Source organism: Botrytis fragariae (genome assembly GCF_013461495.1).
Source record: "Botrytis fragariae strain BVB16 chromosome Unknown tig00000000, whole genome shotgun sequence".
In the NCBI taxonomy this organism is placed as follows: Eukaryota; Fungi; Ascomycota; class Leotiomycetes; order Helotiales; family Sclerotiniaceae; genus Botrytis; species Botrytis fragariae.
This window is the reverse complement of record NW_023500986.1, coordinates 1,686,087-1,704,867: the sequence shown is the minus strand read 5'-3', so window position 1 is coordinate 1,704,867 and position 18,781 is coordinate 1,686,087. Positions and strand designations below refer to the sequence as shown.

General features: G+C 43.3%; 6 protein-coding genes across 6 annotated transcripts; 3 read left to right on the top strand and 3 right to left on the bottom strand.

Annotated features, from left to right (window-relative positions):
- Positions 1-224: 224 nt before the first annotated feature.
- On the bottom strand, positions 225-434 carry Bfra_006745 (putative short-chain oxidoreductase protein; the record flags this gene model as incomplete). The annotated part of the gene is made up of 1 exon (XM_037337114.1): positions 225-434. The coding sequence occupies one exon, from the start codon at positions 432-434 to the stop codon at positions 225-227; it is 210 nt and encodes a 69-aa protein (XP_037198480.1).
- Positions 435-1,739: 1,305 nt separating this feature from the next.
- On the bottom strand, positions 1,740-3,589 carry Bfra_006744 (putative mfs drug efflux protein; the record flags this gene model as incomplete). The annotated part of the gene is given in 5 exon segments (XM_037337113.1): positions 1,740-2,430; positions 2,445-2,822; positions 2,873-2,895; positions 2,952-3,177; positions 3,234-3,589. The coding sequence occupies 5 exon segments, from the start codon at positions 3,587-3,589 to the stop codon at positions 1,740-1,742; spliced, it is 1,674 nt and encodes a 557-aa protein (XP_037198479.1).
- Positions 3,590-4,225: 636 nt separating this feature from the next.
- Bfra_006743 (putative cytochrome p450 alkane protein) lies at positions 4,226-5,728 on the top strand (the record flags this gene model as incomplete). The annotated part of the gene is made up of 1 exon (XM_037337112.1): positions 4,226-5,728. One exon carries the CDS (start codon positions 4,226-4,228, stop codon positions 5,726-5,728), a length of 1,503 nt encoding a protein of 500 aa, XP_037198478.1.
- A 707-nt stretch (positions 5,729-6,435) lies between these two features.
- On the bottom strand, positions 6,436-10,101 carry Bfra_006742 (putative moz sas family protein; the record flags this gene model as incomplete). The annotated part of the gene is made up of 4 exons (XM_037337111.1): positions 6,436-9,236; positions 9,292-9,339; positions 9,387-9,466; positions 9,524-10,101. The coding sequence occupies 4 exons, from the start codon at positions 10,099-10,101 to the stop codon at positions 6,436-6,438; spliced, it is 3,507 nt and encodes a 1,168-aa protein (XP_037198477.1).
- A 690-nt stretch (positions 10,102-10,791) lies between these two features.
- Bfra_006741 (putative small secreted protein) lies at positions 10,792-11,311 on the top strand (the record flags this gene model as incomplete). The annotated part of the gene is made up of 5 exons (XM_037337110.1): positions 10,792-10,839; positions 10,913-11,005; positions 11,063-11,099; positions 11,123-11,217; positions 11,291-11,311. 5 exons carry the CDS (start codon positions 10,792-10,794, stop codon positions 11,309-11,311), a joined length of 294 nt encoding a protein of 97 aa, XP_037198476.1.
- A 4,419-nt stretch (positions 11,312-15,730) lies between these two features.
- On the top strand, positions 15,731-17,850 carry Bfra_006740 (putative synaptic vesicle transporter svop protein; the record flags this gene model as incomplete). Its single annotated transcript, XM_037337109.1, has 6 exons — positions 15,731-16,189; positions 16,245-16,347; positions 16,465-16,485; positions 16,533-16,649; positions 16,700-16,744; positions 16,808-17,850. 6 exons carry the CDS (start codon positions 15,731-15,733, stop codon positions 17,848-17,850), a joined length of 1,788 nt encoding a protein of 595 aa, XP_037198475.1.
- Positions 17,851-18,781: the final 931 nt, after the last annotated feature.

Below are 18,781 nucleotides of genomic sequence, written 5' to 3'. Positions count from 1 at the left end.
AATGAGAAGACTGAAAGTATTTGAGTCTAAAGGGTCATTCGATTGAAATGTAGCTAAGGTTGGAGGGGCATTTGACTTGCAGATCAGAGTTGAAATAGTTGTGAGATCTCGCTTCAAGTTCTTTTACAACGCAGAGTAGTATACAAATTTGCCACCAGGTCATGATGCCGTTGTCTATTTATCACTCCGGTCAATCGTAGCTGTAGTTTGGTCGAGGTTGGTGCTTACGATGAACCCTTCCCAACCTTCCAAAATCGCGAAGCGGTTAAGTCCAGAGACAAGGTAATTGCACCGGCATCTTTCAAGTACTTAATGCGATCTTTCGAACCTTGACATGTGGCAATGATGTTATCGCCTCGGTCTAGAATGTTTTGGACGAGTTCTTCTCCAAACCCGGAGGAACAGCCTGTGACAAGCCAGGTAAATGTGATCATAATTTGTTTACAGGCGTTTTGTTTGACAGGAAAGCTGTTGGTGACAAGTGAATTTTAAAGTTTCCACGAGGGTTAAGACGGGATTTTGATAAGCTTAGAGCGGTGACTACGAAGATAGTAATGCTTTTCGTGCTGCACCGGATGCTTTTCTCATTGATTCCGACTCCCAACAGTTGGTCTTACATCACGAGGTGGCGATCCAACATGGTTTTTCATTGCACAGAGGAAGTAGTCTTTCCTTATGATAGCAGGAAGGATTAAATCTTGATTCCTAGAATGCACAGTTCTCGATATCAAGATTTGCAAGGGCAGTGTACGTTTTAAGACCAGAACTTTTCGAGTATATGAGTAAGATAATAAGTAACTGCCAATGAGTACCAAATCACGATAGTAGTCCTTGAATACGTGAATTGTAGCAAGTATAGTAAATTAACCTCCAAACACTAAGTGGTGCTGGTAACGATCGGCTAGTATAATGGTTACCCCCTTTGTATATACACATATTTGGAAGTAGCGCCAAATAAGAACTAGATGGCCTCACAAATTCACGACGAGTAGTTTAATAATTTGTCACTAGTACCAATAGACACCTAAATATATCTAATATATACTATCTGAGGTCTGAAATGTCAAATGTCGTTGTCGAGATATTGTCCTTTTTGTCTTTCTTTCTTGTAACTATTCGGTTTAGTCTCTTCTTTTATTCTATATTTACCCCTCTGTTTATATTCACTTAAATTTTTGATTTTGAAACATGATACCTAAAAATTCAATTATTTATGGCTATACGAATCAAGATCGGGAATAAATTCTGCCTCGAAACAAAACTGTTAATGTGTTTTCTTGAGATGATGCCAATTAAGATTCGAAAGAAATCCCTAGAATCCTTATTCAGAAATTTTCATTTTCACAAATTGTACCAATTAAAATTAGAAAAATTAAGAAGGAATTCCTGAAGCTTTTTGAAAGAAAAGGATACTAGATACAATCAAAGCTATTGATTTTGACTCTTTGACACGTTCGATTTTTGTTCATTTTGTTTTAAGTATGACTCTCTACAGGGTACGGTGGGAAGCGTAGGCTAGAATATGAAGGCATTCAGAGTATATTATTCAGTGTACTAATTCACTATATGGATAAGAGCTCTGATATATATATCAGAGCTCTTACTAGAACGCATTTGGGCTAGCTCCCTTCCCATCCGCACCACACGAACCATATTCATTTAACACATTTGGCCATCGGTACAATTGACGGACCTCAACAAGTATGCTAGGTAGTTCCCCGGAAGTACTCTTCAGCTTTTCAAGAGACGTCAATCTTCTGCCTCTTCAGGAAGACTGAAAAGGCGAGCGCTACAGCTCCGGCTGCAATGGGCAGGACAAAAAGCTTCTTGAAGCTGCTCATAATAATGTCCAGAATAGCGTTTTGTATATTAGCATCTAAAGTTTCGAAGAATGAATTTCCCAAGCCGGAGATAAGTCCTTGGATTTCAGACGAGCTTCGATTTGGAAGCAGAGTCATGATACCACTCTGTGCAGTATTCAGGAAGACAGTGTCGCCGATTGCCAGTGATAGCGCTGCGCCACCTGATTGGGCACACGTCAAGAAACCAGTCACAATCGGAATGTCTTTGGGAGCGACAAGGAATTGTGCAACTGTAAATGATGCTTGACTCCAACCGCCGACAAATGCCATAAGTACAGTATATCCATAGATGGAACTGACAGAAGTATCCCTTTCGATGGTAAAGAGAAGCGCAGAACCAATGACTTGGAGAGCAGAGCATCCAAGATACCAAGGCATATAGTAGCCCCATTTTGACAATGTGAAATCATTGACAAAAGTCATAGTAACCATAACCAAGATAAATGGAAGGAGCTTGAGACCGGAACCCAATGCAGACTCGCCATGGATGATTTCGAAGAAAATAGGAATGAAGTATATCGGAAGGAATACTGCTGCTCCGGCGCAGGCTGTCTCAATGAAAGGGTGACTATCTCTTTTGACTGAAGGTATTCTATCGGAATCAATCTGTGTTCCTCCGTTGTTCCAAACGCATATGACTGTTGAATAGCCAATGCAATGAACAGAATGCCACTGGTAACGAAAAGACCGATGATAGATCCAGAATCCCATGGAAATAATACACCACCGAAGGCAATGGCCATCAGCAAGCATGCTATGGCACCCAAGAGGAGTAAGGCACCAAGCCAGTCAATTTGCCCCCATCGACCAAGGAGACTTAAGTTAGATCGGGGTTTGGAGTTTGGGACGAGAAACACGTATACAGGAGCGAAAGCTCCTCCGATGCAAAGGTTGATGTAGAATCCCCATCGCCATGTGGCGCTACTATCAGCAAAAGCCCCGCCTATGAAAGGACCAACCCTATGGATATATTAGCTTAATGTGAAGTTTGGGATGTCATTGAGTCTCACACTGTGCCAATGCCCCAGAGTATCTATCATCATTCTGGATTAGCATACCGGATTTCAAAGTTCAGTGTAGTCGACTTACACCTATCAGACCAAGATATACAGGCCGCTCAGTCTTTGATGTGTTCTCCGACATCACAGTCATGACACCGATATACATTCCTATTCCTCCCAGTCCGCATATAGCTCGACCAACAGTAAGAGCGTTCATGTTGGGAGCACCACCACATATCGCGGAGCCGACCTCAAAAATCAAGGTTGTGAATATATAGACATACTTCGCGTCAAATGTACCATATGCCTTTCCCCTACGTGCCACTACATGTCAGTATGAGGATGTGTGCAGATTATCTCAACTACTTACCACATCAGATTTCTTCCAGCCGCCCCCAGCATGAAAGCCACCGAAACCCATGTTAGCTTTCCCACTTCATCGAATTCTTCGACAATTGCTGTCTGAATATCGGCGACGATAGTGTTGTCTATGGCGAACAAAAATGTCGACGATGAGATGCAAGCAACCACTAGGATCCAGGAAAGCCCATTGATTGTTCGAGTAGAATGTTCTACAATATCTCTATCTCTTTCGACTGTGGCATTGGCAGAAGATATCTCCTCGGATACTTTTTCGGCTTCAGTAGCAGAACCTCCGACGAGCCGTGGGTTCTCCGATGTTCTGGCCGAGCTATCCTCAGCTAAAAGTACTGGTGACGATGTCATGGTGTCTTTTGAGACTCAGAAGAAAAAATAATATTGTCAAATTCATATGAAAGTGCTTCGCTACAACGAATAAGTTTACTTTTAAGATCAAAGGTAATTAGCTGGTTCTTGAACTTATTATTGCACTTGTTTCGTATTAAAGCCCGAAAGATACTAGGTAAACACCTACAGCACTTGGAACTCTTAATAAAATTCGTTCGATTTTGAATATAAAATAATTGGTACACTGTCAAATCATAACGGCCTAGTTGATCAATACAAAATTAGAAGTTTAGAATTGTTTGACCCTTCCATTATTTTAGTATGTACATTCGCTTGCGCCACCCCTGTGAAATTAGTGGCCATAGGTTTCTGCAAACCCCTGGTAGCTGTTGGCTGCTTATGTTACATCAATTTCCGCGCTAATACTTGTCGCTGTTTTGGCATTATAGCTACAAGGTAGTTATGAGTTCGCTCTTGGTAACAGTTTGGTGGTTGCAAGGCTATGCTATCCACAATAAACCTAGAGATTGCTCAAAGTTGGGATACTTTACGGACCCCCCCAAATTCTACTTTAAACTGTCAGAGTCTTTAAACTTTTTCACTCAATTCTGGCATCGCTGTTTCTCCCTTGAATTCGACACCGAGATCTTAACTATGGCGCTTTACACTACATTCGATATCAGTTATCCATCATTGTTGTTCCTTTGCACAGTTTTTCTACTTACAATTCGTGCTTTAAGGAACCACATAAGCACCAATCGATTGCGAAAGGGATGTCAGCCACCACGATCAATTCCTCAGAAAGACCCATTCTTTGGGCTTGATATAATCTACGGCCGGTTCACAGAAACCTATGAAAAGCAATCGCGTGATACAATCGCCAAGGATCTCTTTTCAAAATATGGCCATACGTTTCAATCATTTCCGTATGGTGTTTCCGAAATTGTTACTGAAGCACCGGAACACGTTAAAGCTATCTATGGAACAGATTTCGAATCATTTGGCGTCGGTCCTATGAGGTCTTTTGGGTTGAAACCTTTGGCAGGCGACGGCTTAATGTCCACAGACGGTGCAGTGTGGAAGGCTCATCGTTCTGTGCTCACTCCAATCTTTGCAAGAGCCACACACCATCAACACATGTTTGAGCAACACGTTGCACGGCTTCTGGCCTTGATTCCTGAAGATGGCTCCACTGTTGATCTACAACCGCTGTTTGACCGCCTAGCACTTGATAGCTCCTCTAAGATCTTATTTGGGGAGTCAACGTTGACTCTATTGCCGGAAACTCCAGAAGATGCCATGAGATTTCTAGACGCCTACAACTACTCTTTACAAGGTGTCGGCATGAGAATGGTGTTGCCATTCTGGGATTTTTTATCTCGGAATCCTAAGTTCTGGTCTTCATGCAAGGATGCGCAAGCTTTTGTTGATAAAATACTTGACAAAGTAATGGATAAAGCCATATCGACCAGCGAGGAACAAAAATACTCAGTGGCATACGGACTAGCAAATCTAGGTCAAGATCGAGTGAAGATTAGAGACGAGCTTTTGGGCTTATTCCTTCCAGTTCACGATGCCATCGCGACGCCTCTTACAAACATGTTCTTTAATCTAGCACGCAACTCTCAGGCATGGACGAAGTTGCAAGAGGAGGTATCATCCATCGGATCTGCAGAACTCACTCCTAAACTTGTGAAGAGTCTAAGTTATCTCAACTGTGTCATCAATGAAACAATGAGACTATATCCCGGTGTAAGTGCTAATGAGCGTATTGCGCTTCGTGATACAGTTCTTCCGACAGGAGGAGGGCCAGATGCAACTTCTCCGATTTTTGTCAAAAAAGGCGTAAAAGTTGTAATTTGGTTCGCGTCAATGGCTCGACGAAAGGATCTTTGGGGGGGAGATGCTGAAATATGGCGTCCTGAGCGATGGGAAGGCGATTTCAAACCTGATCGTTGGATAAATTTATCCTTTGGGGCTGGGCCACGAATGTGCCCGGCTAGTGATCTTGGCGTTACCCAGATCGCGATAACTACCATCAGGATTCTGCAAAAATTCAAGGGTATTCAAAATCGTGATCCGGTGAAGGAATTTGTGGATCGTTGGAGGGTAACAACTGTGAGCAAGAACGGCGCCCAGGTTGGATTAATACTTTGATTTGTATGTAGATGACAGCCCCCAAGACTTTACAATCGTTCCTTCTGATTTTCGTTCCATTTCGTGAAAACATTTTGTCATTGGATAACCTCATACTAATTGAGGACCAAAGACGTAATTCATCGAAAACGTTTAGCGATACTGCGAATTCCCAAGATATGGCTATGCAAGATATCAGATCGGGTTTCAAATCTTGATCTCTCGAATATTTCTGTTGATCTAGCCTAATCCCAAGAGCCAGGCGATGCGCCCACATGAAGCTTGACTAAGAGAATATATCATCTTGAAGAAAATTTGGAAGAAAGGAACAGTGCCCCTAGATTTGGGCAATTGAATTTATCCGATAGGAATAGGAAAGAGCTGTCTCAAGCTCAACATTTAGTTCACGTTACCATTACGCTGATGTTACATGAGAAATAATATTACACAAAGATTAGTTCGTTGTGTGGTATCTTTTTAAGATACCGAAAGCAACCATAGTAGTAGTACATAAATGATTACAGTTTAAGAAATTTTGCCAAAAGTCTCATCTCTCATGTTGACGCCAATACGTGCCTGAAGCAATAGGATATTTTGCCAATGCCGAAATGGCAAAGCTCATGAACACCCCGTCCAAACGCCATTCGTAGCCTAGGTATCCTTGCTCACCATTCCAAATATCGTAACGCACAAATTCACACCCATGAAGCTAGCATACAGACCACTTTCTATTCATCTTCACCCTCTGCATCCACATCCTCTGCTGCGCCCAGAATCGTGTTCGCTTCAAGATTTGGGTCTATGTTGGCATCCTGATCAAGATCCGCGTTACGATCAACTTCACTTCCATCAACTGGTACATCAGCCATTTCTTGATCGCCTTCCGCATCAACAAGAGGGCTTTTGCCTTTTCCTATTCCCGCCCCTTTGCCTTTACCCAGGAGAATAGGCTTGCCTAGTCCGACACCCTTGCGTGACAAATCTCTATCTCGTCTCGATCTCGGCGCGGGAGTATCATAGATTGCCGACTCATCGAGGTCACTTCTTGTCTCTTCATTCTCTTCCTCTTCGTCGCCAAGCAACACCTCATTTCCCAGCTTACTGCGCTGTTTTAGTAATCTAGGCGGCAAACCAGGACCACTCTCCGCATTCCCAAAATCGCTCTTCTTAGTTCCTTTTGGCCATCTACCGGGTCCACGCCCTGTACCTCCGCTCTTTCTACGCGCTGCAGTCCGCGCCTTCGAAGCAGATGCAGATGTAGTGGATGCACGTCGAATGGGTACCCCAACCGCTCTTCGAGATTTGGGTCGAGCAGATGAAGAGGTTGATAGTCTTACACGTGAAGATGGTCGCGCTAAGGTTGGGCGTGGGATAGTTCGACTTCGAGCACCAGGCAAGGGAGGAAATACTACAAATCTTATAGCCGGGATTGAGGAGGCAAGGTCATAGTATGACTTTTTGGTTATACCATTGAGCTTTTGCGTCATCGCCGACTTTCCAACACTGCCTTCTGAGCTTGCAACTCTAATGATGTCACTAGCCCCGGTGTTCATTTTGCCTAATGATGCTGTCATTTCTTCTGTATCACCATTTGTAAGACCGTTCAAAGATGTGCCTTTGACACTTTCATTAGATATGCCTTCGACACTGGGTACTTCGTCTTCGTCCTCCTCGCGCGGTGCAACCGTGTTAAGTGGCGGTGCATGATCATAAGCAGAAGCATTACCTCTACCCATAACGAAAGGCGTCCAGACCAATCCTTTAGGATTGAGTTTAGCGTATCCTTTTGCTTCATGATGGCGAATAACCTCCTTGTAGTAATCTGGCTTTAACTTCATAGCATAGGTGCCAGTTGTCGGATCGCGAACAAGGGTGCCCATGGCATCAAGACCCGAAATAACATCATCTGGTGTTAAACCCATTTCATCGGAAATGGCCTTGATACTTGGAACACGTTCAGAGGGCTGAAATCTTTGTAAATAATAACATAGAACGAGTCGCCAGTAATTACGATAAGAGACTAGACCCATGTCCGAAAGTGGCTTCTCAGGAGAGCCAGTCTTCTTCTCAACACGAGTGAGAAGATACGAAAAGTCGATGAGCAAGTGACCATATCCCTTCCGTTGATGAATAGGCAGTACGAGGATACATGAGACATTGTTGAGGCTGCTAGGTCGCTTCTCCTTCGAAAAGTAACCCACGAAGTGACAGCCCAATTCGTCATATTCCGTCATGACATAAAAAAGGAAAGGCTCAACATCATAGTAAAGAGTTTTCGATCCGAGAAAGAGTTTTGCAAGGAGACAAAGATTTTGGCAGTACAATGGGTTCTTGCGGCCATCCACTTCAAAAATCATGATCTTTCCATCTCGGTAAATTTCGTCGCCAGGAGGGTGCTTCCATGGACATTTCGTCTTATGCCTCCAAGCAACAATATCGGATTCCATGTACTTCAAACAGAACTCACATATGAAAAGTGCCTTGTTCCGGCTATATTCTTCTGGATATGGAGCAGCATACCAAATATCGATCTGATATGCCCCAAAATCAATATATTCAATTTGGCTGGCTGGACCTGACACCTTGCGTGCCTTTCTCAATCCTGCCTTGGCAGCAGCTTCTGCCGCTGCCGCAGCCCTTGCTTTCCAATCCTCTTCAGCCGTTTGACGAGCATCTTCAAATTGACGTCGATGCTCTGCTCTAGGTAGTGTCAAAGATGTATCAGCATCAGCTTCGGAAAGAATACCACCATAAGGTTTGGATTTCAGCTCTTCCAATTCTTTGTCGTGAATGGAAGGGTAGAAAGGTTGTGAGTAACTCGAGGGGACGAGGGCAGCAGAAATCGCTGCGGATCGAGCTTTTGAGACGCCACGACCGCCGCGTTTCTTTTTTGGTTTAGGGGGTAATGAGAGGATATGCCTCAACTCCATAGGATCGACGCGAAAGGAGATTTTGAGAGTGCCAGGCATTTTCTCGACAATAGTGACTGGTGGACTTAGAGATGAAGAAGTCTTTTGACGTAATGATCTTGGAACACGCGGGCTTGTGGGTGTACCCACTCTCTTCTTATTCCTTTTGCCGTTAGTCAATGATAAGTTGCTACCGTTGTCGACTTTGGCTTCATCATGTGGTTCGTCAAATGATGGTTTAGAATTATCGGAAAGTGCATCTCGATCACGGGTCCTTTTTCTCAAAACCAGTCCCTCATCAGCCTCCACGGATGAAGTTTTTCTCTTGCGCAACAAACGTGAGCCATCCATGGGATCTTCTGGTGGTATGAGTTGTTCGAAGACGGAGTGTGAATCTGATTTGATTGTACCACGTCTTGGCGGTAATAAATCCCCTGGAACTCTGTCCCTTGAGATTCTCCTTTCGTTCGCTTTGATTGGCGCGTCTTCACCGTCTACCTCTTCGTCACCTTCCTCCGCATCTTCTTCCTCCAGGCCTTCAAGCATATTGATATCTGCACTTGGACTCCCGGGCACGAGACTGTTTTCGTGACATCCCGGACAATACCATTTTTCCGCCTCTGGAGTTCCATTTTAGCTGCATTACCTAATTCTGTATCGCGGAACAGTACATACCTTCGTCAGACTTGAGTGCATTCGAATTTCGGGCGCATTGCCGATGCGCTAGAGCTTTGTCAGCCTTACCGATCATAAATACTGGGTCAACTTACCATTGTCTCCACACATCTCACATGCCAAATAAAGTTCGAATTCTTCACTTGGATCATCGTCCTCATCTTGCTCGCAGAATCTAAGAAGGTGTGAGTAAATTCAAGATTGTAAGTGGAGGAAAAGAAGGAAAACATACATGCAGCGATTCGGATTTACGTGTTCTTCCTCTTCCTCTTCTTCTTCTTCCCCATTAGATTGCCATCTTGTTTCTTCCCTGACATCACTAGAGTCCTTAGATTCGTCATCGTCTTCTTCAATTTCCACGGAGCTGTCGCTATCGGAACCACTCTCTGCGTCTTCATCATCGTCATCCTCTAAGCCAGGCTGAATTTTGACAGCGCCGACTCCCTCCGCATCGTCGTCATCCTCATCTCCTTCACCCAGCTCTAGGTTCTCATCTACCTCTTCTTCCTCAGTATGATCCATATTTTCTGGCTCGTCGAGCATTTCATCGTCCTCCTCTCCGTCTGCATCTTCATCTGTTAACATATCCTCTTCTCCTTCCGGTCCCTCTCTGGCATCCTCCAGATCGCTGTGATTTCCGATCAACCCATTTTGTAATTGAATGTTAGCAGCATATGCATTCGCGTCCTCATTGATTATATCGGGAACCATGTCGTCATCCTCTTCGAAATCAGCATCATCTTCAGAAGTGGCTAAGCTACGGGAAGGCTCCCCATCCATGAGCACCACTGCTGCTGCCGCTCCCGCCATTCTTTATGAATTGGTTTTCATGCGCGATGTAGATATATTGGCACGAGAGGAATATTTATCGATGTCGAGAATATAGGAGAATGTGGCCTAGGCGGTTGGATAGCCTTTGCAATCGTTGCTTCTGCGCCCCGCCGGATAACTAAGTAAAGGATGAAACAGTATTCGATTTTTGTCGCCGATTCAATTTATTAGATGCCAAAGGACATACTATACCAGCCAGATTAACGTAACTCATGCGCAGCTTGCCCAGATAATTGTTGGATGAATTGTTGGATGAATTGTTGTAATTTAGGTATTTAGTAATGCAGTTCGAAGAAGTGAACGCGATGTTTTAAACCAATTCCATCGAAAGACAATTATGAGAGCCTCAAATATGTATGTATATGACCTTCCGACGCGTGGATCAAGCTCGATTTGAATTGATAATCATGTGTGGTGTTGTTATTGCGTTCTCAAGGGTTATGAATACCCCAAAGTCGTCGTTCGGGCGGCTTGTGAAGTCTTAGTCATCATTTCACTTCAGTTTGGCGCAAACTAACGTCGTCAATCAATTCCGAGGCTCCTCAAAAGCCTTATCACTCCAATTGAGAAGCCAACAACAGATACAAGGTACGTGCTATTTTATTTGCGAGGCTATATGAATGTTACAATACTAATTTTGAATCAATAGATAATTACGAAATTGCCACGATGGGTGTCCCTTTCGAAGCTCTCCTTCCATATGGAATCATGCTTGCCGTTCGTACCTCTACCATTTCCACAACCCTTCAACCCTTCCACTACAAAGATTACAATACTGAGTACTGCGCAGATGTTCGGCATTACTGGTGCTGGAATGTCTGGAGTTAGAGCTTTGCAAAATGGTGGAAAGAGAGCCAGACATTCTGTAGATGCCTGGGACAGAGTGAGTATCCCTAATTCTTGACCTTACATTGATGAAGGAAACTGATCGTTCATGCAGCAAAGTAACCTCTATCCTCGGGACTCTGCACTCTTATGTATGATACTGACTGCGATGTAGTGATGGACCGTGATAGAAGGTTGACCGGATTCCTTCGAGGGCAAACCGACAACCCAAGTGCTCCTCTGGGATTCGAGTTGAATAACCCATGGAGAGTAAGTTTATTTTATTGGCCTTCATAGAGTCTTCTTCACGGATGTTTCACTTATACTAACGTCAACTCAACAGCTCGAGAAGAGATTCATCTAGAGACTTTAGTTCAACCACTGTACATACCCCAAACGAATTCAAACAAGTCACAAAATTTTATGATATTCATGCCTACAAAAGGCTTTGGATGGCCTGGTCCAGAGATGACTCTGTAAATCGAATCATTTTGCTGACTACAAGACTCTATCTCTCGACTCAAACTGCGTTTATGATATTAGACAAATTGCTTGTTTAACAAAATGACTTCTGTATGTTGCCCGAAGACTGCGATAATCAAAATTTCTCGCCTCTACCCCTCTCGTTAAATCAAATTAATTATATTGAACGTTGTGTTTCCCTTCATCACATTGAATTTTTGCCATGGCACTATGTCAATTCGAGTCCAACAGTGGATGTACATAACCAATTCCCAATTTTCAAAGATCATAATGTGTGTTCCAACCTGCTGCCTGTACTGGGTTCATTTAAATTGTGTACTCTGATTGCTTGGCCTGCATTCATTGTTTTCATCATTTCTTGCGGTGTATAAATGATTGTTGCAACTATGTGGCTATGTGCAATGTTGGAGCTTTCTGTGAGTCCGTATGTCCACTTGCGATGCTCGGAAAGTATCGTCCTTAGATATTCATCCTTCCAGTACCCATCTTACAAGGGGTTATGTAAATGTTCTCTCTTCTTCCTGGAAGAAACCAGAATCCACGACGATATTGTGTTGTGAATTTCATATACTTCTGCTACATTATCCTAGCACACGGCTTCCAGAGGATTTCTAGCTCCACCCCATTAGCATATTATATCGAATGACCCGAAATGTATAGTATTGTACACCCCTCCATATCGATCGTCAGAATCTATTCAACATCGTGAGTTTCGAAACTAGGCTGTACATCCTGAGGTCTGTGTTTATGGCCTGCTTTACAAGCTAATATTTTCTCTGCATTTCCTAATATCGATAATCCAGTCTCCAGATAGCAACATGCCTCATAGATAGCTTTGATTGGAACGACTAATGGTGTCGGTTCAGACAAAAAAATACTTTGGCACCTCAAGATCCTCGAAATCCAGATGGCTTTCACATGCGTATCACAAGCAAGATCGATGCCCGATAATATTGTACCCGCCCATGCATCTCGTCGTTCTAGATCACATAAGGTAGTCTTGGTGTTAATATTCCACATCGCATAAAATGCCGATCGACGTTTTTAAGTGCATACTTATTCCATCCATGTGCATTCAAAAGCTTTCATTTGATATGGATGGCGACAACAGTTTGATCCCTATATTTTCCGCAAGACAACGATCACATTGCGGCCCCTCAATTTCGCCGGTTTGACGCCATGGGCCCAGTTTTAAGAGATAATGATATGTATGATAATTGGTCATAGAAGGACTGGGCACTCTCTGCCTTGTTCAAAACCTTAACTGCTTCCATAATCTATTTAAAAACTCCTTGCGCTGACGACCACCATGTAACAGGTAGGAGTAGAATGTTTGAAAATAGAGGACTTCCTTCCCCCTCCCCTCCACCCGATTCGGGTCCTCCGTACAATCAAATAAGCTAGCAGTGCTATCACTTTCCTCCTTTCTCCATAAATTAGAGTTAAATTCATGCAACCTTAAACGGGGAATAACAGTGAATAACAGTGCAGTGCCACATTGATACCGCGTAGAATGCCACTCTGCCAGGAAATTAAATGGGTAGATATGTTTAACAAATAAAGTTCGTTCTTCAATCATGGAAAACTGTTAATGAGTTGGACTTCGCGAGGTGGCTTTGGATAAGGGGGTTTCAATCCCTCTGTAGACCATGGGGAATTTTGTTGCTGCGAGAAAATCGGCGCTTGGCTTGTGCATCGCCAGTGAGTATTTGAGGAATTCAAAGTACTGTGTTGGCTATTCTAGACAGTCGTAGCATATTGTGAATGCGGATTCTAACTAGCCAGTACTTTTTTGTATCGTTTTTGTTCATCTTACTCAGAACATCCACCCACTTCAACAACACATCAAAGTATGCTTTCTACAAAAAAAAAGGAATACAACGAGACCCGATCACGGAGGATGATTTGCTGTCATATTCAGATAACAACATCCACAAGATTTTGGGCGCATATGCTCATGAGAGAAGTTTTTTGATCACATCGCAAGCATTATGCGTCCTTCACTAGGTGGATCACTACAGCAGCTAAGTCAACTTTCCTCTTCGATCTTATTTGGAGTATTGTTCGAAATTTAATGATCATACAGGAATTCTTACTTCAAAGATCCCGTCGATCAAAAGGCTTCAAATACGCAGTACTTCGCCACCAATTCCATTTTTACATGCAGGAGCGTGAAGAAGTGATAATTGCCAATGACAAAGATAAAGAGAAAATGAAATTGGTGCTTGAAGGATAAATCCCCGTTTCGAATGCGTGCTATTCAAATATGAAGGGGTGATTGGAAGGGGGAATAGATAGTGAAGACCTACTCCGGGCCGGTGACCTAAATCTGGGCGTTCAAAGTAGTGGGAAATTTTGAACGGTTTGAAGTTTTGAATGATATGAATGATTAAACTGATTTGATTGAATTTAATGAACTTCGGATATAAAAAGGCTTCTTAGACTGCTAGAACCCTGAAAATAGACCAGTGCCGTCGGTCTTCACATTGATGATAAGAAATCCACTCCAGATCCACATCAGCCCCAAACGTTTGTATCCATCCAATCTAGGACTAAACTTCGAAGTTCAGGCTGAGCTATTCCTCTGTGCGAAGATTCAGAATGGAGACCCTCGGGAAGGGTCGATCACCCGTTCTTATTTGCAACAGTAGTACATATGATCCATAGAATCTATTCCCAAGTACCATGAAGATGAAGATTTTCAGACCAAAGAATCATTCTTCGTCATGAAAAACCGAAAAAGAGGTATCGGCGCAACTTCGTCAATTCATCAACTTGAGTTTCTTGGCTTCCGAAGGCTGCATGATGATATTGTGAGATAAATGTCACCAGTCGACGTTCGGGGCCGACAAAGATGTATATTCTCTCACTAGAGAGCTTGGCTACATACATATATGCAATATTCGAATGAATACGACCATAATGATGACGTTGGTGTGTGATAAGGTATTTTTCAACCGTAATGAAAATCTTCAAAGATCCCAATCTTCACATGAAGTGAAGTGTGGATATGTCTCAGACACACACTAGCTACTTCTGGTTAGATTCCGCGACTCAAATGCCCACTTAAGAGCCACTCTATTTTAAATGCCGGAATAAATTATCTGCACCAGCTGTGTATGTGCAACAATCAACATTCATCTCATCTCTCTGGGCAACTCTGGGCGGGAGCTTGGCTTCATGTGTTATCGAGCAATGCACGATCTACCGGTAGTCTATTTTAGCTCCGTCGGTCCATTACCGGATCTGTTTCCGGGCCCATGCTTCTTCTTGGCAATTCTTTGAACTAACGCCCAACATGTCTTGAGGCTACTCAGAGGTTGGAGATAATGTTGATCAATAACCTTTTTGCCTCTTGTCGATCCCCTCTTATACGACAGTTACGACATACACTCTTCCAGAGAGAAATTTCACTGTCGAAGTGTATTCTATTCTCCGGACCATATGTAGATTTGTATAATACACTTACTTCAGTTGTTTTTTGCTGTGTCTTTCGCTGTTCGGTGCAACATGATGTGCTCGAGGCACATATTACCAAGCTTGGCTCTTCCCGTCCTTTGACGCATTGGCTATGATGAAGGAAGAAGAAATACTTTAACTTTGCCAGTTCGTCTTCTGTTTCCTTGTTGCCAATCACGTTTGAGAGTTCTTGAGGCAAGGAATTGAAAATTGTTATATGTTCTCCACCTGCGAGTCTGATTCAATAATTTGGCATTGTACCTTGTGCGCAGGGCCGTGTTCTTCTGCCAAGCGGCTCAGTCCGCTGTTGTATGTCCATACCTGCCCAATCAGGATTGCTCTTCTCGTTCTGTGTGGACTTCTCGAACCCCTTTTAGTGTGGATGGCGAACTACTCCTCGAACTCTGGGCACACTGCATTAAACATGTATCTTATCTTTTAGATTATCAGATACTTCATTGTTTCATGCCAACTTCCAAACAAAATCTTAACTCAACCGTAACAGGAGATGGATCAACGGTTAGCACAAGGTTTCGATTCATTCTCATCTTTTTTCCTTCTCACCTGTCTCCACCAGTGCTTCATTATCCTCAAGGCTGTGCCATCAAGTGGGCTGCGAGGATACACCTTTGCATGCTTGATGTGATAGATGACTGTGCGCAATCACCTTCAGTCCCCCAGGCGATCCACAGCTCTCCTAGAGATGAGTATTAAACACGGAGAAAGACCCTTCTACCTAGGTTTGCTCGACTCATTGTGTTCCTTCAACCCATCTCTTCTAAACATTAGCTTTTTGACGAGCTGTATCTTTGTTTCTCCAATTGCAGCCTAGGTCTAGAATATGGATTCAGTCAACCCCAGCCCTGTCATCGATGGCAAGCCTTCATCGTCTTTCAATCAATCACACGGAGTTCTAGAGCAGTCACAAAATTTGAGCTCTCAACATGAAGGCTTGAATACTTCAAGCCAGCGAGGAGATAAAGCCACAAATGCATCCCTCGAGAGCCGACCCAATGGCATTTTTATCATAGAGCCCAATCACCCAAGAACTCGAGATTCCTCTGAAGGCGACATAGAAAGATCTGTTGAATTCTTCGACGACAAAGAACGTCTAGATAGTAGTGCCGTCACATCGTCCGCCAATAGTGTATATGTCGTGAAGCAAGAGTTAGAACAGCCGCCCTATCACATCTTTTCCATGGCAAAGAAAAGACAGCTTGTGTATATAGTATCTCTTGCAGGCTTGTTCTCTCCCTTATCAAGCAACATCTATTTTCCAGCCTTAAAGGAGATTTCCACCGTATGTACACGGTCTATACCATGATTTTGTACCATCTTAGTCTAACAGCATCTAGGATTTTAATGTTTCTCTTTCACTTGTCAGTCTAACTGTAACGGTTTATATGATTGTTCAAGGACTTGCTCCGTCATTCTGGGGGCCAATCAGTGACACAAAAGGTTAGTACTTCCTTACTTTATAAATAGTACCCTCCGTAGCCCCCCCCCCCCCCCCCCACTTCATGGATCCTAACGGAAACCTCTTTTTGATATTACGCTAACACAATCTCACATTAGGAAGGAGAATTACGTTCATGGGTATGCTCGTAGATGATCGAAACACGGATATGTCTAATGTTTCCTAGGTACATTTATCGTATATCTCGCTTCCAATATCGGTCTGGCTTTCAGTGATAACTTCGCGACCCTCATGGTCTTCCGCGCAATACAAGCTGCCGGTAGTGCTGCCACGATAGCTGTCGGTGGGTAGCTCTCATAATTTGATGATGAACTTGACTGATGATCTGAACAGGTGCTGGAGTCATTGGGGACATCACAACTCCCAAAGAGCGCGGAGGTAAGTTTTACTTTATTTCTGACTTCTGTTCTTGATCGCTCAGGACTAATAGTATCTATTTAGGTCTCATTGGCATATTTGGGGGTATTAGAATGTTAGGGCAATCTGTGGGCCCAGTCTTTGGAGGAATCATAACTCAGTATCTGGGATTCCGCGCAATTTTCTGGTTTCTTTTTGGCTTGGGTGCACTAGCCCTTCTCTTAATAGTCGCAGTTCTTCCAGAAACGCTTCGAAGTCTAGCTGGGAATGGTTCTATCATCCTTAAGGGTATCCATCGACCCTTGTTCTATGTCCAGCCATCCACAGAATACTCCTCCCAAGAACTTCCCACAAAGAAGAATATCACGGTTTCCTCGGTTTTCGCTCCTCTCAAATTTCTAATCGAAAAAGATGTCTTCGTTACACTTTTTTTTGGTGCTATCATCTATACTGTTTGGTCCATGGTAACATCCAGTACCACCGCCCTATTCTCAGAGCACTTCGATCTCACCAATCTGGAACTCGGATTGATCTTCTTGCCAAATGGCGCCGGTTGCATCAGCGGTTCCTACCTCACAGGTTATCTCATGGACTACAACTACAAAGTCGTCGAGTCCCGTTACCGTGAACAACACAACATTCCGGCCGATATTCATATCAAGGCCAATGAACTGCTAGATTTTCCTATCGAAGTCGCAAGAATGAGGAATATTTGGTGGATTGTCATTGTTTTCGTTATTACCACGGCTCTTTACGGGTACTCATTGAGTCTCGAAATTATTGCTCTTCCACTGGTTCTACAATTCTTTATTGCGTACACGGCTACTGCGGTCTTCTCTTCCAACAGCGCCTTGATCATCGACCTTTACCCTGGTAAATCGGCAAGCGCTACCGCTGTAAACAACCTCAGTAGATGCTTATTGGGAGCAGCTGGTGTGGCCGTGGTGCAGTTAATTATTGATGGATTAGGTTCTGGGGTGACATTCTTGATATTTGCTGGAATAACTCTCGCGTGCAGTCCATTGTTATTGTTAGAGTGGTATCACGGAGAAAGATGGAGAATGGAACGAGCCGAAAAGTTGGAGGAAAAGGAAGAGGCCAAGCGCGCAACAGACCTAGAGGGATGAGACTTGCGGATTTATTTCCCAAACAGCAAATTATGCAATTGGTTCAAGAGAACTTCATAGGTCACGGATGGACAGAAGTGAACAGCTTCCCCTGTTCTTGAGACATCTGTGGCCTTGCCACCATTATTAGAGTGTGTGGAGCTCTGCATCCTATGATCAGACCTGCTTGTGGCAGCTCATTGGCGATGGAAACTTGGATATCACAAATTCCTCCAACACCTGGAGCAGATCAAAAGATCATGCCAAGAGAAGTAGACCTGTCTTCAAGGCCCAATACGATGGCCTTGATAATGATAATGAGCGGACATTGGGTGGTGTTGTAATTTCATTACAGTCGCTAGAACCCAGATTACTAGATAGATAAAAAAGATAACATGATGAAAATTTTCAATTATTTAACATTAACTGCTTTTAAAAATTGCTTTTTGCTATGTAGTTATGCTACTCGAACCTCAGTGATAACTTCTGTGAAAAGCATTCACGATCCTACATACACACTAGCAATTCTAGGTAGTCATTGAGAGCTATATCTCTCCTGAATTCGCAGTCTTGATAGGATAGTCATTACAATGGACGCCTCCGGACACCTACAATAACTTCGAGTGCAAGTCGTGATTGTTGCAAATTTCGCGTTTGTCTCAACTACTTCAGTACTAATGGGAGCGCTTACGAATATGTCAGCCCCTTTCTTCACCGCTTAACTAGAGCTTAAAGATAGGTAGATGCACTACGGTCTTTGAAATTCTTCACGGGGCGTCATAGCCTAGAAATCAGACGGATAGTCGACGCTAATCAACACTAAACTTCAAACCCTGTATCTGTGACGTCGAGTGAATCTCACAATTCTTCCAACTATTGGCAATAATTAACGGGGTCTGATTCTAATAAGGCTGAATTAAATTGTTAAGGGTCAGCTCTCTTGGCATAAAAT